At 48.0% G+C, this 17,580-nt stretch overlaps 1 protein-coding gene across 3 annotated transcripts; it reads right to left on the bottom strand.

The window, feature by feature from the left end:
* Positions 1-2,005: 2,005 nt before the first annotated feature.
* Positions 2,006-16,205, bottom strand: Etv3 (ETS variant 3). 3 transcript variants are annotated; one of them, XM_021196458.1, is made up of 5 exons: positions 16,124-16,205; positions 14,482-14,540; positions 13,698-13,935; positions 12,463-12,578; positions 2,006-6,629 (listed from the first exon to the last, which is right to left on the bottom strand). In XM_021196458.1, exons 2-5 carry the CDS (start codon positions 14,525-14,527, stop codon positions 5,488-5,490), a joined length of 1,542 nt encoding a protein of 513 aa, XP_021052117.1. In that variant the 5' UTR covers positions 14,528-14,540; positions 16,124-16,205; the 3' UTR covers positions 2,006-5,487. The 3 variants fall into 3 exon arrangements, with proteins under 3 accessions (XP_021052117.1, XP_029393463.1, XP_021052118.1); XM_029537603.1 differs by having other exon boundaries at positions 12,452-12,578; positions 14,482-14,537; XM_021196459.1 differs by having other exon boundaries at positions 14,482-14,537.
* Positions 16,206-17,580: the final 1,375 nt, after the last annotated feature.

Raw genomic sequence — 17,580 nt, 5'->3', positions numbered from 1 at the left:
TATACACACACACACACACACACACACACACACACACACACACACACACACACGCGCGCGCACGCACGCCACCTAAGAGGGGGTTAGCTATCAATCCAGTCACCATGTCCCAAGGAAGATGGGAATGGGAACAGGTGCAGGAAAGCCCGAAAACAGGCTGAGAAGCAACTGAGGGCGGGGCCTAAAGGTCAGAGGCTATGCTAGAACTGAGGCCACAAGGCTGCACTCTTTTCACAGGGGCCTTAACACGAACAGGACTTGCCTGTATCTTCTCTGTCTCATCCAGTTATTTGCCTTTTTTGAGTCCCAGCTAAACTGGTATCTCCCATGCCAAGAGTGAAAAACATTAGTCCATCAAGCATCTCTCATCAAGCATCTTTAGGTCCCAGCACTGGGTGTTGGAGAAAGGGAGACAGATGATGCACGATCCTGACGTGCCTGTGACTGGTCAGAGCTGAAAGTGCTGGAGAAGACACTTGGCCGGAAGCAGGGCAAGTAGGGTGCTCAGGCAGGGTGGGCCTGTGCAGGGCAGCTGGCATCCAGGAGCTCTGCTGAAGCCGAGGGCTCCCCTCTGTAGCACAGGGATGAATTCAGCTTCTCAGGAGGCTGTCGAGAGGGCCAAGTCAGCCCAGGCAGCCCTTAGAGAAAGGCCAGTGTGTGTGCTAAGTGCTTCCCTGGCTCTGGTGCTCAGGCACTGGGTCTGGGTCTGTGGCAAGGAACAGGCGGCTAATAGAGGCCAGGCTCTGCTTCCCAACTATCCTGAAGACGAGGAGGAACTGCACCTAAGGCTTTTTGCTGCCAGACCTTCCAGGAGGGGCTGGAGGTCTCTCCCCTGTGCTCAATTGCCTGCCTCCCTCTCACTCTCCCCTCTGGCTCACCACCCCTCCTGCCTCTTCATTCAGAATTGCAGCAGTAATCGCTGAACGGTCAGCTTCAGCTGGCAGCGCCTGCTGCCAGGGACGCAGATTGCCATGCTCACCTTTCAGCAGCAGGGAGCTTAAGAGAGCAGCTGCCTACTGCTTCCCAGCCTCCTGGCCCGGCTTAAAGGACTGTCTCCTTGAGCATATTACATTGGCAGGGTGGCTCCTCCCACCCAATGCCTCTATGGTCCTCCTTGGCCAACTCACACAACAGTAAGGCTCACCCCTGCCAGCAGACCCCAGCTCTCCTGAGGGCTCAGACTGCCCCGTTTGCCTTTTTGTTGCTACTCAATATCACCATCTGGATTTTTTTTTTTTTTTTTTTTTTTTTTTTAGTCAGGGTTTCTTTGTGTCGACCTGGCTGTCCTGGAACTCACTATGTACACTAGGCTGGAATTGAACTAAGAGATTTGCCTCCCTCAGCTGGGATTAAAGGCGTTCACCACCACCTGGCTGCAGAACTCTAAGTAAAACTTAACACGGTTTCTGTCTGTCTCCAAAGGGCAAGATGAGGTTACCCATCAGTGTCATTTTCCTTGATAGGCTATATGGCATATAGTAACCAAAATCTCCTTCTCCGATTCTTGTCCCTGTTGGAGACTACTAAGTTTCCCTAGTTCTGGCTTGCTATGCACTTAAAAAAAAAATCCTAGGAAGACAGTCACAGACCTGTCTTTATTTTATATTCACACACTACCATGCCCATCATCTGGAGTGCCTTAACGGTTTGTTCCCACTGCCATTTACTCCTCAAGCCCAGATCAAGTCCACTGCCCTACAGTGAACTGAAAGCCATCAGCAGCTGCGCCCCAACTCTCTGGCGAGGACTCCAAGTTCAGTCTACGGATCTGTCAGGCTGACATTTCCATATGGGCGACCGCGTGGCTTAGAGAATCCTCAGTACAGTCAGTGTGCAGGCATTCCCCCCTCCTCCTGTTCCTGGGTTCAGTACCCCTCATTCACTCACTCAAGGAAACTTCCACACTGCCAAGAGACCCACCCCTCACTCTGCTGGCCCCCAGCAGGCCTGCAGACTTTGGCTCAGTGTGCAAGGGACAACAAAATTAACACTCAACAAACATTTAAGTACCCTTTGTTTTTAAATTTAACTTTAATTTTCGAGGTAAAATACTTTTTTTTCTTTCGACTTCCATAACAAAATACAGAGCTATCAGATACCCCTGGAAAAAATATGTATATTATACATATATTTCTATAACATTACATCATATATATAATATATATGCAAAAAATTTGAAGACTTTAGAAAGCAGAACATCTAAAAGGCACTGCACAATGGTGTTCAGATCCCTTATGGTTTATGTACATATACACATCTTATTCTGCTTACAGATGATTAGTGACGTCACCTTCACATGTGAACGTCTCATTCACAAATCCCTGCATCACAAGTTTATAATTCAAAGAATGCCTAAATATTTCGAAACAAATTAATGCATAACTTTTTCTAAGAAGGAACTAATTAGAAGAGTTCTTTGAAGACTGAAGTTTTCTCTAAAGCCACATAAAAACATAGGCCTTACTACTGTTCACACAAGAAAAAGCACAAACATAATTATGGAATAAATAAAAAACAAGGGACAAACAGCTAAATGACTACCCACTTGGCAGTGGAATATAACTTTTTTTTTTTTTTTTTTAATGCTTCTGGAAGTTTCTTGGCCTATGGGTCACTAGGGTTCCCTGCATTACCGAGCTGGGGTTAAGGAAATGCAGCCTGACATCTAGGAAGACTCAAGAGCTCAGCCGTGCTGACGCCCTGAGAGTCTGCTACTCTTTACAGCTAAAAAAGCAAACTGTTTAAATTAACAAGCTCTTGATTAGTGAGATTGCAATAGATTTACACCTACAAAGTCTTACACATTTGGCACAACAAAATTTAGAGGGAAAAAAAACAACCCAGGGAGAGGAAGTAGGTCCAGCTTTTAGCCCCCCTTCACCTGGCCGATGGCAATGGCGTGCTCGTAGAAAGAAGGCGACAGCCTTGTTTCATACCAGGCTGGAGGCAGGAGCTGCCAGGCTGGGGCTGGGGAGAGAAGAACACTCCCATTCCTTTGCCCCAGGAAGTATCAGTGATCGCTACATTTCCTGGTCCACTTCCTGAGCAAGCCCAAGTTCTGCTCTGCAGACAGACCCTTCCCCAGGTCCAGACTCCAACTGTGTGCAGTGCCAATCAACCAAGAAATTACTGGTGGAATAGCAATCAAAGGAAACAAACAGCAAACAGTTTCATAAAAGTCCAAAAGCATTTTTCATGGAGTTCACTTTCAAGTGTAAAAGCAGTGGCTTTATTCAAATGGAAGCAGCATCTAGAATGAATTCCGGCACTTGGGTTCTAGGGGTTACAGGTATGCATCATGGATTTTCCTCCCTCATTTTAAAGGCCCCACGTTTCTATTCCTGAGTTCACACTGATGCTCGCTGGCCGTCCCCACTAGCAGACAACTGGTGGCCAGCTGGCCTCCCTGGTTTGATGGGCAACACCAACCAGAGAGCCTTCCTCTACCTGCTGGGCTCGCTTTCTGAGTCAGAGGTCTGTCAAGGTGCAGAGAAGGAAGCTGATCAAAACACGACCACCAAAGGTAACAAGAGTGCTGAGGCCTTCATGGCCCGACCAGAGCCTGGGTCACCAGAGGCCACTCAGTCCCTTTCCTGGCCTTTCACACATACATGGAATCTGGACCAAGTTATAGGACACTCATCAAGAAACAGCAATGACAGTCTCAAGTCATCCATGTCAGCTAACATCCTTCACCAGTTCTAATGTCTCCTGAGCTCCTTTTGTGCATGCTCTTCAGTTAAAGAAAATAAAACCAAACTAAACCAAACCCAAACACTCCATCAAAAGACAACACTCAAATGTCACTTGGTATGGAGTTCTTGGCCAGGCTCAGGTGGCGGAGTGAGTGCCATCGCTTGCCTCAGCAGATAGGAAACCATTTCTTCTTGCTGCTCTGCGATGCTCAAAGCACACACGTGCACAGAGGCAGTTGGCTGGTGCTGCTCTCTCTGCCCTGGTGCTAGTGTTTTGTTTCACCTAAGATCAGTATCTTCCCATTCCTTTGAAGTTGCTGTAAGGGGATTTCCCAAGGAGAAATGAGTCCTGTTGGTGAACTGTATTTTGGGAACAGTCAATCGATCAGAACAATCTGGGCCACAGGGGACCACAAGGCCGGCAACACTACCGCAGGCAACACCAGCTCTTTCCTTTACACCAGACCTTTCGGCATCTGGTCGCCACCTCCCTACCTCTTCCTTCAGTTTCAACAAGCAGTGCTCTGTGTTTACAGGTTATCATCTGCCTTTCATTCCCACAATCCTGCCCTTTTGCCACCCGGACCGGCAACATCAGAGGGAATAACTATCAGCTAGGAATTTGACTGTGCCTCAACATTCCTGGGTTATCTGAACAGCGTCCATGCCCTTCACAGGTTTATGTTGACAGACCCGTATCATCTTAAAGCATGTTCGTAGTTAAGGCTCGACTTAAGAAAACAGTAAGACAACCAGACACAACAGAAAAACATCTTCAATGGCGCTATCTGCTCCTCATAAAACGTGCTCAGTCACGTTTGGTTTGGGAAACCAAACCAACAATGGAAAAAGAAAAATGAAGAGCGTTTCTGTCATTTGTTTTGTTTTTAAAGGCATTGGGGTACTTCCTCCTGCCCTCTTCTTTCTTCCCTGATCAAGAGTTTACAACTCCTCATGGCTTTTTGAAGGTGAAGGTGAGAGTCCGAGGACCTCGCAGCCAGGCTGCCTTCCCACCTCTACTCTGAAGCTGAGGGGCCGGGATGGGGGGGGGGGGTGTCTCTGATGCCCTCCCTGCCCAGTATAACCGGCAGTACACTCATGTGTCTTGAAAACATTTTCTAAAAAGGGGGGAGAGGAGCCAAATGTGCGTGTGTCACCCTCCCCCCAGGAAGAGAAAGAGAGAGTGCATGCATGGGAGAGAGCATGTGTGTGTCTGTGTGCGCACACTCACAGACACACACAGACACACACACACACATACTCCAGTGAGGGAGAAGGGGGAGAGGGGAGTAGAGAACACCATCTAAATTACGCCCCCCAATTCAGTAAGACTGCAATGAACTTTTTTCTCTCCTGAAATACATACTCAGGTACATGCTTAGTATGCTTCTCACGCTTAACCCTCCAGCCTCTTCCTTTTCTCTCTCCCTCTCAAAGCAAACTATCCCACTATGGGCTTTCTGTATGTATAAATACAATAGGAAAGACTACAGGGCCTGACCTGTGATGGGACTACAGTGTGTGGGCCTATGGAGCGTGTCAGGCAGCAGGAGGGGACAGGAAACAGGCTCCTTCCCCAAAGTTCATAGCCTCCCTATGTCCTACGCACCAAGAAAAAAAGTGTTCATACCCCACTTATTTATACAAGATACTCGTCCCATCCCCAACAGAAAAGTACAAGTCCACGCCCCAGAATTATCAAACCAGCTCAATCCCACCTCCCACCCCAGAATCTTGCTACATAAATATGTATTTTGATTGTAATATGAACAGCTTCCCTTCCACTGTGGTTTTAAGCATCAGCGGCAGCAGTGGCCGCTGTGGCCAGGCCCTGGGGTCCTGCCCCATTCCAGAGGAACTTGCCCGTTTTGTTGAGCTCCCGGGCCTCAGGGTCGTCATTCCACCGCCTCTTCAGTCGAAGCTTAGGGGGCATCAGGGCGTCTTCTTTCTTCTCGGGTACACCGGGCTCCCTGGCAGACCTGTCCTCACTGTCTTCAGTCCCCTCTAGGGGTTCGTCACTGGGGGTGCTAATGGACACAGAGGGCCAGGTGGGTGAGGAGTGGGCAAACACGGTGCCTTTCCCCTCTTCTATGGTCCTGGTCCGCACGCTGTCCACTTCTTGGGCCTGCTCTTCCTTTTCCTGGGTTGACTGCCGGAGGCTGTCAGGTTCCTTCTCGGTGGCCGGCTCTACCTTAATCCGAGAGGGAACAGGAGTGCTGGCAGGCACAGAGCCCCGTGCAGCCTCCTCCCGGCTCTCTACCCTCTCACGGTTCTTCCGTCCAGCCGGTGGGGGCTGCAGCTTGATAGAGAACTGGGAAGGCTCCTCAGGATGCATTTGGCACTGCAGCGGTGGGACCATGAGCCCTGGGTAACGGGGAAAAGTCCGGGGACTCAGATGGTAGTTGAACACGGAACAGGCTTGAGAATGAAGGTAGTGTTTCATTTCCTCTGGGTTGAAGGAGAAGCAACTGCTGCTGGTGAAGGGGCTCAGGCCTGGTGAGGGACTGTAGGAGAACATGGTGGGAGTCAGGGACAGGGCAGGTGAGATGGGGACATTAAGGACCCCTCCACGGCCAGGGACCGGAGAGATAGCGAAGGGACTGTGCGGGTCAGGGTACATGGCTGGCCGGGTGAAGAGAGGAAGCAGTATGTCAGGCTTGCGTTTCTGGTGGCCGATTGCTCCTCCGCCGAGAGCATTTCGAGAGGGCATGAAGTCCATGCCCCGGTGCCAGTCAGAGGCCGAGCCATCTTCCAGGTCCGAAGGCTCCACCTTCCTGTCGGTGGTGACCCCTGACTCAGGGCCAGAAACACTCAGCGAGCTGGCAGAGAAGCGCCCCGGCTGCACATCGCCAGTAGGAGAATGGCTGTCTAGAGGTGGGAAGTGGAACCGGGAGGAGGCTGTTGGCACTGGTGGCGCACTCTGAGGAACCACGCCTGTGACAGAAGGAAAGAGCCGGAGTCAGCCCCGGCCACCAGGCCACCCGCCATCATCGCCTTCGCCACACTAGCTAAGTACGCCTGCTAGCTGACAACAGCAAACAAGCCTTCTACCCAAAACTACTGCTCAGGCTGGGTGTGGTGGCCCGGACTTGCAATCCCAGCACTCAGGGGCTGAGGTGGGAGGACTGAGCTTTCAAGGGCAGTAGCTCAGCTTTTCCATTCAGCCTGGCCTCTTACCTCTGTCCACGTGGCCCTCCTCCCCACACGCCATGTCATCCGTCTGTGAGCAATGTTTATGTTTCATACAACAGACTGCCTGTTGTTTAAAACGATATCCCAATGGGTCCGAGAGCCTCTGCCTGGCAACTCTATCATGTGTATATACCATCTATTTCTGTTTTCAACTTCACGAGTAAGGTTTTTCTCACCATCGTAATTTTGGCTGTGTTTATAAAGCAATAAACCCAGCAGCAACACAGCCAAACCAAACACATGCATGTGGTTGCACCAAAAACCCAGACTCTACTTCACACAAACGGGAAGGGACAGGTCCTACTTCAGTGAAATAGAGTTGCGATAGACAATCATCATCTCAGAGATCCCAGTCTTTCTGTAGCTATAGTCCAAGAGGCCACATAATGATACTTCCCTCTGTAGTCCTCAAGCACCGAGAAGGGTGGGGGAAACTCACTCACTCACGACCTACTGCTTCCCCTCCCGGTCTGACTGCTGGCAGGAGTGATGGCTCATGCTTAGAATCCCAGTACTCGGGAGGCTTAGGCAGGGAAATGACTGTGATTTGAAGTTGGGATGGATCAAAAAGCCAAGTTCAACTCTGAGAAGAGACTACCATTGTATCATATCAACTGAAAAGCTCATAAATTCTCAACTTCCCCTAAAAGCCCTAAATGAAGGTGTAAGAAGGCGGCCGGCTACCTAGAAGTTCCTGGGAGGGACCAGGGGCTGCTAGCATGATGATGTCCAAAGAGTTCTTCATACATGGAGGAAAGAGAAAAGGACAGGGGGGATGGAGAGACAGTTCAAGTTTGGTGGTGCAGGAGAAAAGACGATGCATACGGCACAGTGCCAGGACGGTTGCTCTGACACACACTGTCAGACATTCCGACAGCAGCTGTTCTTGGGCCTAACTCCTGAGCAGGGAGACTGTGGCTGTCCTGGTGCTCATGGCTGAGTGAAACCTGCCAGGGACAGTTCTCCTGTAGGCCTTGTTTAAAGGCTCCTTAATTATTAAGATTAATAACTAGGAGAACTAGACACATAACCTTGCATACGGTTTGAAAAGAGCCAAGCTGGGTCCAAGCCAATGGATCTCTTCCTTAGTTTACTACAGCAACCAAGTGTCCACTATTTTTATTATTCTGACTCTTGACTTATTAAGTCTTATCTAAAGGTTGTAAAAGTGGCTCAGTGGCTAAGAGCACCTGCTGCTCTTGAGAGGACCCACATGGCAGCCGACAGCCATCTGTAACTCCAGTTTCAGGCGCTCCCAAATCTGGATCTTCTAGATTCCATGGGCACTGTACACACGCCGTGCAAGTGCATACACGCAGACAGGTGAAACATACAGGCAAAAGTGAAAATAATGTGTTTATAATCTGAAATGCAGAATATAAGATACAGGGAGAATGTGGAGAGGAGAAGGAAGTCCTGATCCTAAAAAAGTCAGAGATGCTGGCTTAAGTCAAGTCAGCTCTGTGTTTACTTTTAATGGAGTCTACTCTGGTTTTTATACACTTACTAAGACACACTGCACAGCTGTAGGGTGGAGTAACAGTTATTTCCAAATGCACTTCCACGGGACAGAGGAAGGTAGGACAAGGGTGACGTGTGGCTGATGTGAAGGTGGCTGCTGATTCTTGCAAAGTCCCTCGCCTTTGCGTATTGTATACTGAGGTGTCAAATCTACAGTTCTGTCTGAAAAACAAGCAAGCAAGCAAACAAAAACCCTCCTGCTGAAACGTGTTGGTGAGTGCCTGAGGCAAGAGTGCCTTCTGGCAGGCCACATGGACCAGGTCAGAAATCTGAACCTTAGTTCTTGTATCTTCTACCATGTAACTAGTGTTAATAATATGCTGGAGCTTTTGGGACTCCCTCTGTAAACAATGCAAAAAATAAGTTCTCTGCGTAGTTTCAAACCCCATGATTCCCATGTGTCTCTGAAAAAAAAAAAAAATTACCTTTCTGGCCCTGTGTTCTTAGGTAGGAAATAATAAGACCAATCCTAATATTTGAGAAATAGTTAATATCTGTAAGGCTTTTGGAACACACCTGTGCATAGCACGAAATATGTTGTTAAAATAAAACTTGTTTGTTCTTTTTGTTCTATAGTCTTGGCTGGCCTAGAACTCGCTACTAACAGAGATCCACCTGCTAGCTTCCAAGTGCCTTTATTATCAGCATGAGCCACTGTGCCCAGCTTAATTTTAATGATTCAAAAAAAAAAAAAAAATCAGAATTCAGAGTTCTAAATCTAAGAAATGTAAATACTGTTTACATACAGGCCGTGTTATATAGACTATTAGAGTAACACTCAATTTCCTGGGTGTGGTGATGTCACTGCAGTTACGGGGAAGAATGTCCTTGTTTCTGGGAGAACGTGGCCCCTGCACGTTCATCTCTTGATACAAAAAGTATCTGCAGACAGAGGTAAAGCACAGGTGGCAACGATAGCCACCAGTCATCAGGTGGAGGGTAGGCCAGTGCTCTGCTCTCAATTCTTCAGAAGGTTTCAAGTTTTCCAAGGTAAGTATTAAAAACCAGGGTGTTGGCAAAGAGGCAAGTTTGAGAGACAGGTTTAGCTTGCCCCGTCCCCACCTACTGAGCATTAACCACTTTAAACTAGTATCATCTCTAACTTTCCAATGTTTCTTAGGCAAATATACATATGTAAGTATAAAAAAGTATAAAGAATAAAATGTTTGGATTACCAGCATAAGCCACTATGCTTGACTTAATTTTTAATGGTTCAAATAAAATTCAATAATTTAAAACATTTAAATACTTTTTTTACATGTGAACCATATTATATATGATACACACACACACACACACACACACACATAAAATAAGATATTGCACACAGGTGTACCTTCTTGAGACAGAAACTCATCATATAGCCAATGTTGACCTCAAACTCTTGATCCACCTGCCTCAGCCTTCTAAGTGCTGGGATTGTAGGTATGTACCACAATGCTTAGTTTCTAGAAGTATCAAAACACCACTCAAATATTGAATTCTCTACCCTAATGTGTCTTCTGGGGGGCTTGGAGACATGGTCTCAGAGTAGCCCAGGTTATGGCTTATGTCAATTGCCAAGCAGCCAAGGGTGACCTGAACTCCAGTCCCTTATACCCCCTACTTCTCCAGTGCCAAAATTGCACACTTGCTCTACCATATTCAGTCCCACCTTATAAACTATAACAATGGATACAACAAATGTGGAGGGAAAAGCAATATTCACACTGATAAAAGTTCTGTAGTATTTGGTTTTGTATTTGGCCATTTATTTCTACTTAAGAACAGAAAGACTAGAATAGTTCCTTCCATACATCAGCCCACCAACAGGGAGAATCCCTGGCCTTCAGGGTCTAAGTTACGGGACTTACTTTCTAACACGCTCTCTCCTTCCCAACACACAAGCCCAGACTCTTATCTCAGCTCAATTCCTAAGTTCCTGGAGGAAGAGAGCTTGCCCATACTTTGTTTTCTTTAGGGATTAGCACATCTGTTAATGCATGGGTGAGTCCCAATCATGAGGAAGATGCATGATACATTACCCCAAAGCATGATTTTAATAGTGAGATGAAGGACTGAACCTATTTCTGCCTTTGGCTCTGCTCTTTCCATCCTTAATTTTGTCCTCTGCATAGTATCATGATATATTTCCCTAGGCATAGAGGAATTCACTATACCAAACCAAGGTACTTCTACTAAGTAGATGTTTAATAATGTCAATTTCATTTGTCAACCTTATGCTAATCTTAAACACTTGGTCTATATGGGCAAATTTTCTCTAAACAAATGATTCTCCTTTTTTGGTTTTATCTATACCAAGAAATCAACAGCCTACAGGGATGGCTCACTGTTTTGCTTTTCCTGGGATGACTTTGTTATTTTCTCTTTTTTTGTACTGACTGTTGAAGCCACAGCCTTATACATGCTAGGCAAGTGCAGTTCTGAGTTATGGCACCCCGGGACTATTTGATTACCATCTTGAACCTATTTAAGATCACCGGTGGTTTAACAGCTTTTGGTATAACAGGTGTGGTGTGTCAGACCACTAACTACTGTTAGGTTTGCCGACCAGAAGAACTTCCACAGTCAGAGCCCATGATTCCTTGCATTGGAAAATCGGATTACTTCCAGGTTGGATGGACATTTTATTCAAGTTGCCTAAGTGGTTGGACTTCTGGGCTTTCAACTGATGTAAAGGGATCAAAGAACAAGACCAATGTTTCAGGAGCTGGAGTGCGAGGGTGTGAGGACCAACACACTACTTCAAGACTGATGGCTGTCTACCTGCAGACCTACTATCTAGAGACTCACAGGGGAGAAGTCAGATCGAGAAACAGGAAACAAGATTCCAGGGGCTAGAACAGCGCTGATTTCCTAATGCAGCTCCCTTAGGCACAGGGAAAGAAAACAGGTTGTAATTAGAGGTGCATTCCAACCCCCACCCCCAAATGCATGCCCCAGGGACAGGAGGGAGCGGTTACTGGAGAGATGGAACTGCACCGAGAGCAGTCAAGCTAAAGCTGCCCTAACCTGTTATGTGTAGTAATTACACATCTACAGACATCTGAGTATTAGCTTCTCTTGGCCACACCCTCCTCTAGTTTTTAAGTTTCTGCCAACCTCTGAGGACTTTTATTCAAAATCATCACATTTTCTTTGCACAGAATGCCACAGAGAACAAAGATAAAACTGGTCAAGAGGGTCCTTTGACACCTGTGATCCTGGCACTTCGATGACGAGGCGGAAGGCTGCTCTAGGCCAGGTTGACAACAGAGTAAAGTTCAAGACCATCTGACTACACAGTGAGACTTGTCTCCAATGTTAAAAAAAAGTGACTCTTGAGAAGGCAGATAATTTATCTCTTTTAATGCTGCCCCCCCCAACCAAACAAAAAAAAACCCCGAAGCAAAAAGAAAACTCTAATCTCACCATCAACCACATCTGACACTTTTCTAAGTGGATGCATCTTTATCGAGAGGCAGACCGAGAGGCTGAGAGCTGTGATGCAATGCTGTAACCTGGACTGGGAAAGCCTGCTTGCAGCCCTGAGCCCTGCACTGAGGAACGGAGCTGAGCGCTGTTGCACATCACAGCCTCAGCCTTTCACTGCGAACATGTCAACTTCCCCTTCTCTGATCAAGGATGCAGTGGTTTTGATGACATTCACGTGATAAGGGAGAGCGTGTAGTTTCATAGAAAATCGGAAACGTTTGTAGAAACAGGTTCACAGCTATGAAACAGCCACTGGGCAAGGTGTTAAAACAGAGTCTTGAACTTAAAACTCAACATAAACCTATGGACTCATTCCCCAAATGGAGTTAAGTTGCTCTCCAGGAGACTGAAAATAGTTCATATAAAGGGGAAGCAAGTAAAGTACCCCAGCCTATCGGAGCCCTGCACAGCTCACTACCCCCGTAGATGAGTGAGGAGGGCTTGAGGTAGTCTAGGGGATCACATTACTTCACTGCTTCTAAAAATCCCCTGACACGGGGAACGTCTCAGATTTGGATTTTTAAAAATTCTTTTAGAATGCAAACCCACTCTCCATCACAGGTGCTTGCCTGCATCTTACCACTCGAGCGAATGTTGATGAACGGGTAGTTGGGCATCACGAGCTTGTTGAAGTTAAACTTGTAAGTAAACCTTTTCCCTTTTGTTTTATGAAGGATCCTCTTGTTGTAATAGTATCTACAAAGGAAGGACACAAGGTTCAACATTTGCTATACTCAAGTAATTACCAAGATCAATCCTGGCTCTAAGCATTGCTTACAGAAATCTCCAGCATCCCTTTGTTGCCTGGCCCTGGAATTAGGCCTTGCGGACCTAAGAGCAAACTCCAGTGTCAGCTTGGCTGTAGTCTTTGGCCAGAGCCTGACGACCCTGCTTTAAGATCCCAAACGCCTTCCTTGGTTCTAACCATTCACCGTCTCATTTCTCTACAGTTTCGATCTACAGTCCACTTCCTTCCTGCCCCACTGTGAATAGAAATACCTAACTGTGCAGTGGCTTTCTGTCTTGCCCAGGCTGGGTCAGACAAGTCTTCAGGGAAACCTCATGGGGTCAGTCAGGAGCCCAGGCACAAGGAAGAAGCAAAACACCGTAAACCTGTTTTACGGCAGCAACAAGTGGGACATGGGATGAGCTGGGGACCACCGCCACCCTGGCCTGCTGCACCTTTAATGTGGCACACATAAGATGCGGGAGGCTCCAGCGAACATTTCACTGCCCAGATTTTACACTCTCACTACCGAGAATGGAATCTCTGGCCTGGCGTCTAGTATGTAGCAGATATCATCAACTACCTGCTAGTTCCTTGAGGACTGAAGAGTTATAAAGTTTAAAAGCTGACAGAGAAGACACACATGCAGGCTGAGGCTTGGTAAGTGAGCAGCTGGGCTCAGAGCCACTCGGCAAGCCTCCCTGCCGAACTCGGTTTTTCCCTTCTCGATTCCTCTATTAAAGAGCCTACAGCAAAGAAATGGTAGGAATTTCCCAACAGGGAAGTCTACACTAATCCTGTGGATTATCAGTGAGTCCCAGTCCATGTTTCGCCATGTATTCTTACCCACTACAAAGCAGAACCAGCTGTCAGGAGCCAGTGCCAGCCACATTGGAACTCCCTCCCACCCCCCTTCACCTCCTGGGCCACTCAGACCCAACACTTCTTTTCTCACACTTTCAAGTCACACACCACTCACCAAGCGCAGTCCTTCATCACCTGATACCCTTTCTGATAACAGTCACAGAACTGCATACTTTCCTTCCAACTTTGTTAATGCCACACATCTGGGGGCTCATTTCTCTCACCTGAGGGCCCGGCTTAGCTTGTCATAGTTCATCTGTGGTTTGCACTTCCTGCGGCCCCAGAGGCGAGCCACTTCATCTGGATCCTTGATGACAAACTCCCCGTACTCTCCCTGCTGCCAGGCGATGACATGGCGGAACTCTTCCTTCTGCAGCAGTTCCAGGATGAAGTGCCACAGCTGGATCTGCCGGGAGCCTGGCGACGACTCGGCTTTGTAGGCCCAATCTGGAAACTGATACCCTTATGTGGGAAGAGGGTAAGATCAAAGTAGCTAGGAGTTAGGTACAAACACGCCAGTGCCCCCTCCTCCACATTCCACGGCTCAGACTCTAGAGTACTTGGCAAACACAGCCTTCTAGTCAGCTAGGCTCACCATGAAGAGGAGAGGAAAGGATGGAGACATTACCCATACTTGTGGCAATCACTGACATCTAACACAAGTTGGGCAGCAGTGCCTACATACCCTAAGCCATTACCTTTCCATATAGATTACCTACTTGACACGACAGGTCTAAAAGGAACAAAGAAGAAAGATAAACTAATGTTTTAGGGACATATGGCAGAAGGCACCTTATCCTTAGACATGAAAACGTGCAATAAGTGTGTGTGGGCTGCGAAAACTTTATGTTTATTCAGAGGAAACTGGCCTACAGCCACTGTACCAGATCTACGCGGCCATGAGGCCTTCACTCCTGATCTAGCATTTGTCACCTAAGCCCAAGTAGGGAGAATAGGGAGCACCAAGGGACATCCCAGATCTATCAGCAATGATGAACTTTTGCTCACCTCCACCTCCTTCTGGCTTTTCCACGATGCTACAGCCTGCTTTCATTTTCGCCCTCCTGCTGAGAGAGACAAGTCACACTACTATTTTTGAGATGTTATGAATTATCTAAGTAAGGCTTTTTTTCCGGGGGCGGGGAGGGTCACAGTTCCCACCCACCCCCAAACATCCTTCTTTTTTTGTCTTTACTTCTTTTCAAAGCCTTCTTTTGCCTTTCAAACATGTCACCTCTAAACTAGTAATCCTCGTGTCCTCAAATGATGGTCCTCAGGTCATCCGCCTCAAAAGCTGTAATTATCTCTCACCTGACCTTAGCCGCAAAGTGTAAACACTGTCCTTAATATCTGCTCTCTTCCTTGTGACCAACCGACCCTCCAACATAAGAGGGAAGGGAACAGTGAAACAAGTCCAAAAAGGCAGCAAAAGCAGGCCACACAGTTTGTTTTCTGTTGGTAGACAAGCCCAGATGCCAAGATACACAAGCCTGAATTCACCCAGACACACCAACTTAAAGAGTGGGGGGAAAAAAATCCAAACCCCCTATTCAAAAAGGAACATCTGCTTCTATGTATTTCCTGAATTGTGTGAGAAGGACATCTTCCAGTCAGAAAACTGGGCTCACCTTCCAACAATATTCTGAGATACAGAAAGTAAACATGTCCTGTGTACAGCCACTCTATACAAGAAACATGTCACTTTCCTAAAATTTTGTGAAAAGAAAAAAGTTATGCCATCTATTTAACAGGGAAATAAAAAGGTACTTCAGATCGCCTGGCCGGTGGAGAAAGGCATCTTGCTAGGATCTGAATTCATTCCATGCAGATTTATAGTTCCTCAATAAATTTCCCGTTCCCAACAGCAGACAGTTGTGTCAGTCCTTCGGCGAAGAGGAGGAGAGGGTGAAACTGACCGGGAATGACCTGACTTACTCTCATTACCCTGCAGGGTGGACAGCCCCCGGCACCGACCAGAGCAGGTCTGGAGCAACTGCAGGTGCTTCAGAGGCCCCGGGGTGGGGTGGGACAAATTCCTAATCTTGGAAATTTCATCTAACCTAGAATTCCTCTAGGGGTTCTGCATTTTCGTTGCCGACGAATACATTTAGGAGAACAGTAAGTTTCAGTCCATGACAACCCTCGGGATCCAGGAGCTGACAAATGGCTCAAGGAAAGAGGCAACAGACAGACAGTGGCACACACAGGATATACACAAGTAACAAGGCACCAGGGCCGGGCAGAGCTTCCTCTCCCATTTCCGTGATGATGGGGTTGAAGAAACACCGATTTCTCCAAGGCTCCGGGAAACTGTCCGGGACTAACTCCTACACTGCGCTGTCGGATCGCAGGGCCCTTTCCCTGCTCCACAACACCCTTCAGCCTGGTGTCCGTGGGCTCGCGCTGGCCGACGCCCGAGCCGGGCACCCTCTCCTCGATCCTCCGGCCCCCGACATGCCCATCCAGCCCCTCGGAGCCCGCAGGCGCGTCTGCAGGTGTTCGTGACTCCCCGAGGGCGCTCCGTCACCCTCCCGGCCTGCGGCGGGGCTCGTCGCTCCCGCCCGTCCGCAGCGGCTTCCACGGCCGCCCTCATCCGCGTCCCTTCCGTCCTGCCCGCGCGGGCCGCGACCGCCGACGCCACCAGCCTCACCTCTCCGGCGCCGTCCGTCTCCACTCGGGCTCCTCCGCGGCAGCTCGGGCTCCTCCTCATCCACCCAGAAGGAAGTGACTCCGCGGCGGCTTTCGTCACTTCCACTCTGGGCCAGGGTGGGAGGGGGCGGTGTCGTGAACCGCACGGCTTCCGCCCAGAAGGTACCGGGTGCCCCTCCGTGGCTCGGAGGCCGCCCGCGGGGCTGGAACCCTGTGCAGAAGGAGGGCTGTTCCGCACTGACCGGAGCACAGGAGCTTCAGAGGCACGTGCGGCGTTGGCCTTTCCTTGCACGGCTCCATTTTTAGACCTGATCTGCCTCGTCCAAGTGTTACAGCGTGCACGACTTTGCCATTCAAACACCGCGCCCCCTTCCCTTTGCCTTTTGTTCCCGATTAAGCAATTACAATTTTGTCCCAGACAAATTTTGTTCAAGAGTTAGTGATAAGGGATGTGAAATCAGCTTCCTTAATTCCAAATGGTTCCCAGCCCTAGTTTCCCTCCAGAGGCAGAGCTGGGACCAGTAAAGGTTAAGTGGATGAGAGTGGTGAAAAGTGAGGGGAGGCGAAGATGAGAGGCGGAATTGAAGTCTTCATCGAGTGCACGAGTGCGTAGCAACGGCTTTGTGCAATCACAACCTTTCCCTCCTGGGAACGACACAGAACATGGAAGTATTACCATTATCTGTTTCAAAGATTGGCTTCTAGTTTTGGATATGCCTACTAGCACCTCCTTCCCAGGTTGGTCAATGAATTTGTAATTATCTCATGCCGTACTTGTGTGTGCGCAGGATTATAAGTATATACCACCACAACCGACCTTCTGGCTCCCACTACTGTTTTGTTTGTTTTGAGAGAGGTCTTGACAATGTATCTCTGACTGCCCTAGAAAGCACTATGGAGACCCAGGTTGGCCTCAAACTCACAGAGATCTGCCTGCCTCTGCCTTGCACTTGTGGGGATTAAAGAAACGTGTCACAATGCAAGACTAATAATTGATCGTTCTTGAGTTCTTGAGATCAGTACTCAGTATGACCTGAGGTTGCCTTACCTGCTTAAAAAGGAAGGAATAGTGATGGTGAGTTCTAGCTTTTCCCGCCCCTTCTAGTTTGAAAGTCAGTAAAATGAACAAAATTTAAACACCACTGAGAGGATTAGAAATATGAGCACTCTGAGCATAGAAATGCTTTATAATGGTTTCCATCTTCTGTCCAGTCCAGAACACCAGTTTCTATGTTTGGGTCTACAGAACAAATTCTAGGGTTTAGCCGAATCAGCGGTTCTCAGCCTGTGGGTTGACCCCCTTCAGTAAACTCCTATGTCTAAACCTATTTACACTGCAATTCATAACAGTAGCAAAATTACAGTTATGAAGTAGGAACGGAAATATTTTTATGGTTGGGGGTCACCACAACATGAGGAACTGTATTAAATAAAGGGTTGCAGCACTAGGAAGGTTGA

Source organism: Mus pahari, chromosome 4 (assembly GCF_900095145.1).
Source record: "Mus pahari chromosome 4, PAHARI_EIJ_v1.1, whole genome shotgun sequence".
In the NCBI taxonomy this organism is placed as follows: Eukaryota; Metazoa; Chordata; class Mammalia; order Rodentia; family Muridae; genus Mus; species Mus pahari.
This window is presented reverse-complemented; position numbering and strand designations above follow the sequence as displayed.

Bases quoted from the DNA above. Each gene is read 5' to 3' on its own strand.
- Etv3 (XM_021196458.1), bottom strand. From the start codon at position 14,527: ATGAAAGCAGGCTGTAGCATCGTGGAAAAGCCAGAAGGAGGTGGAG. The intron at 12,579-13,697 runs GTGAGAGAAATG...CTTCCTTTGTAG, and splicing joins AAGCTAAGCCGGGCCCTCAG to ATACTATTACAACAAGAGGA. The intron at 6,630-12,462 runs GTAAGATGCAGG...CTTCTGTCACAG, and splicing joins CATCAACATTCGCTCGAGTG to GCGTGGTTCCTCAGAGTGCG.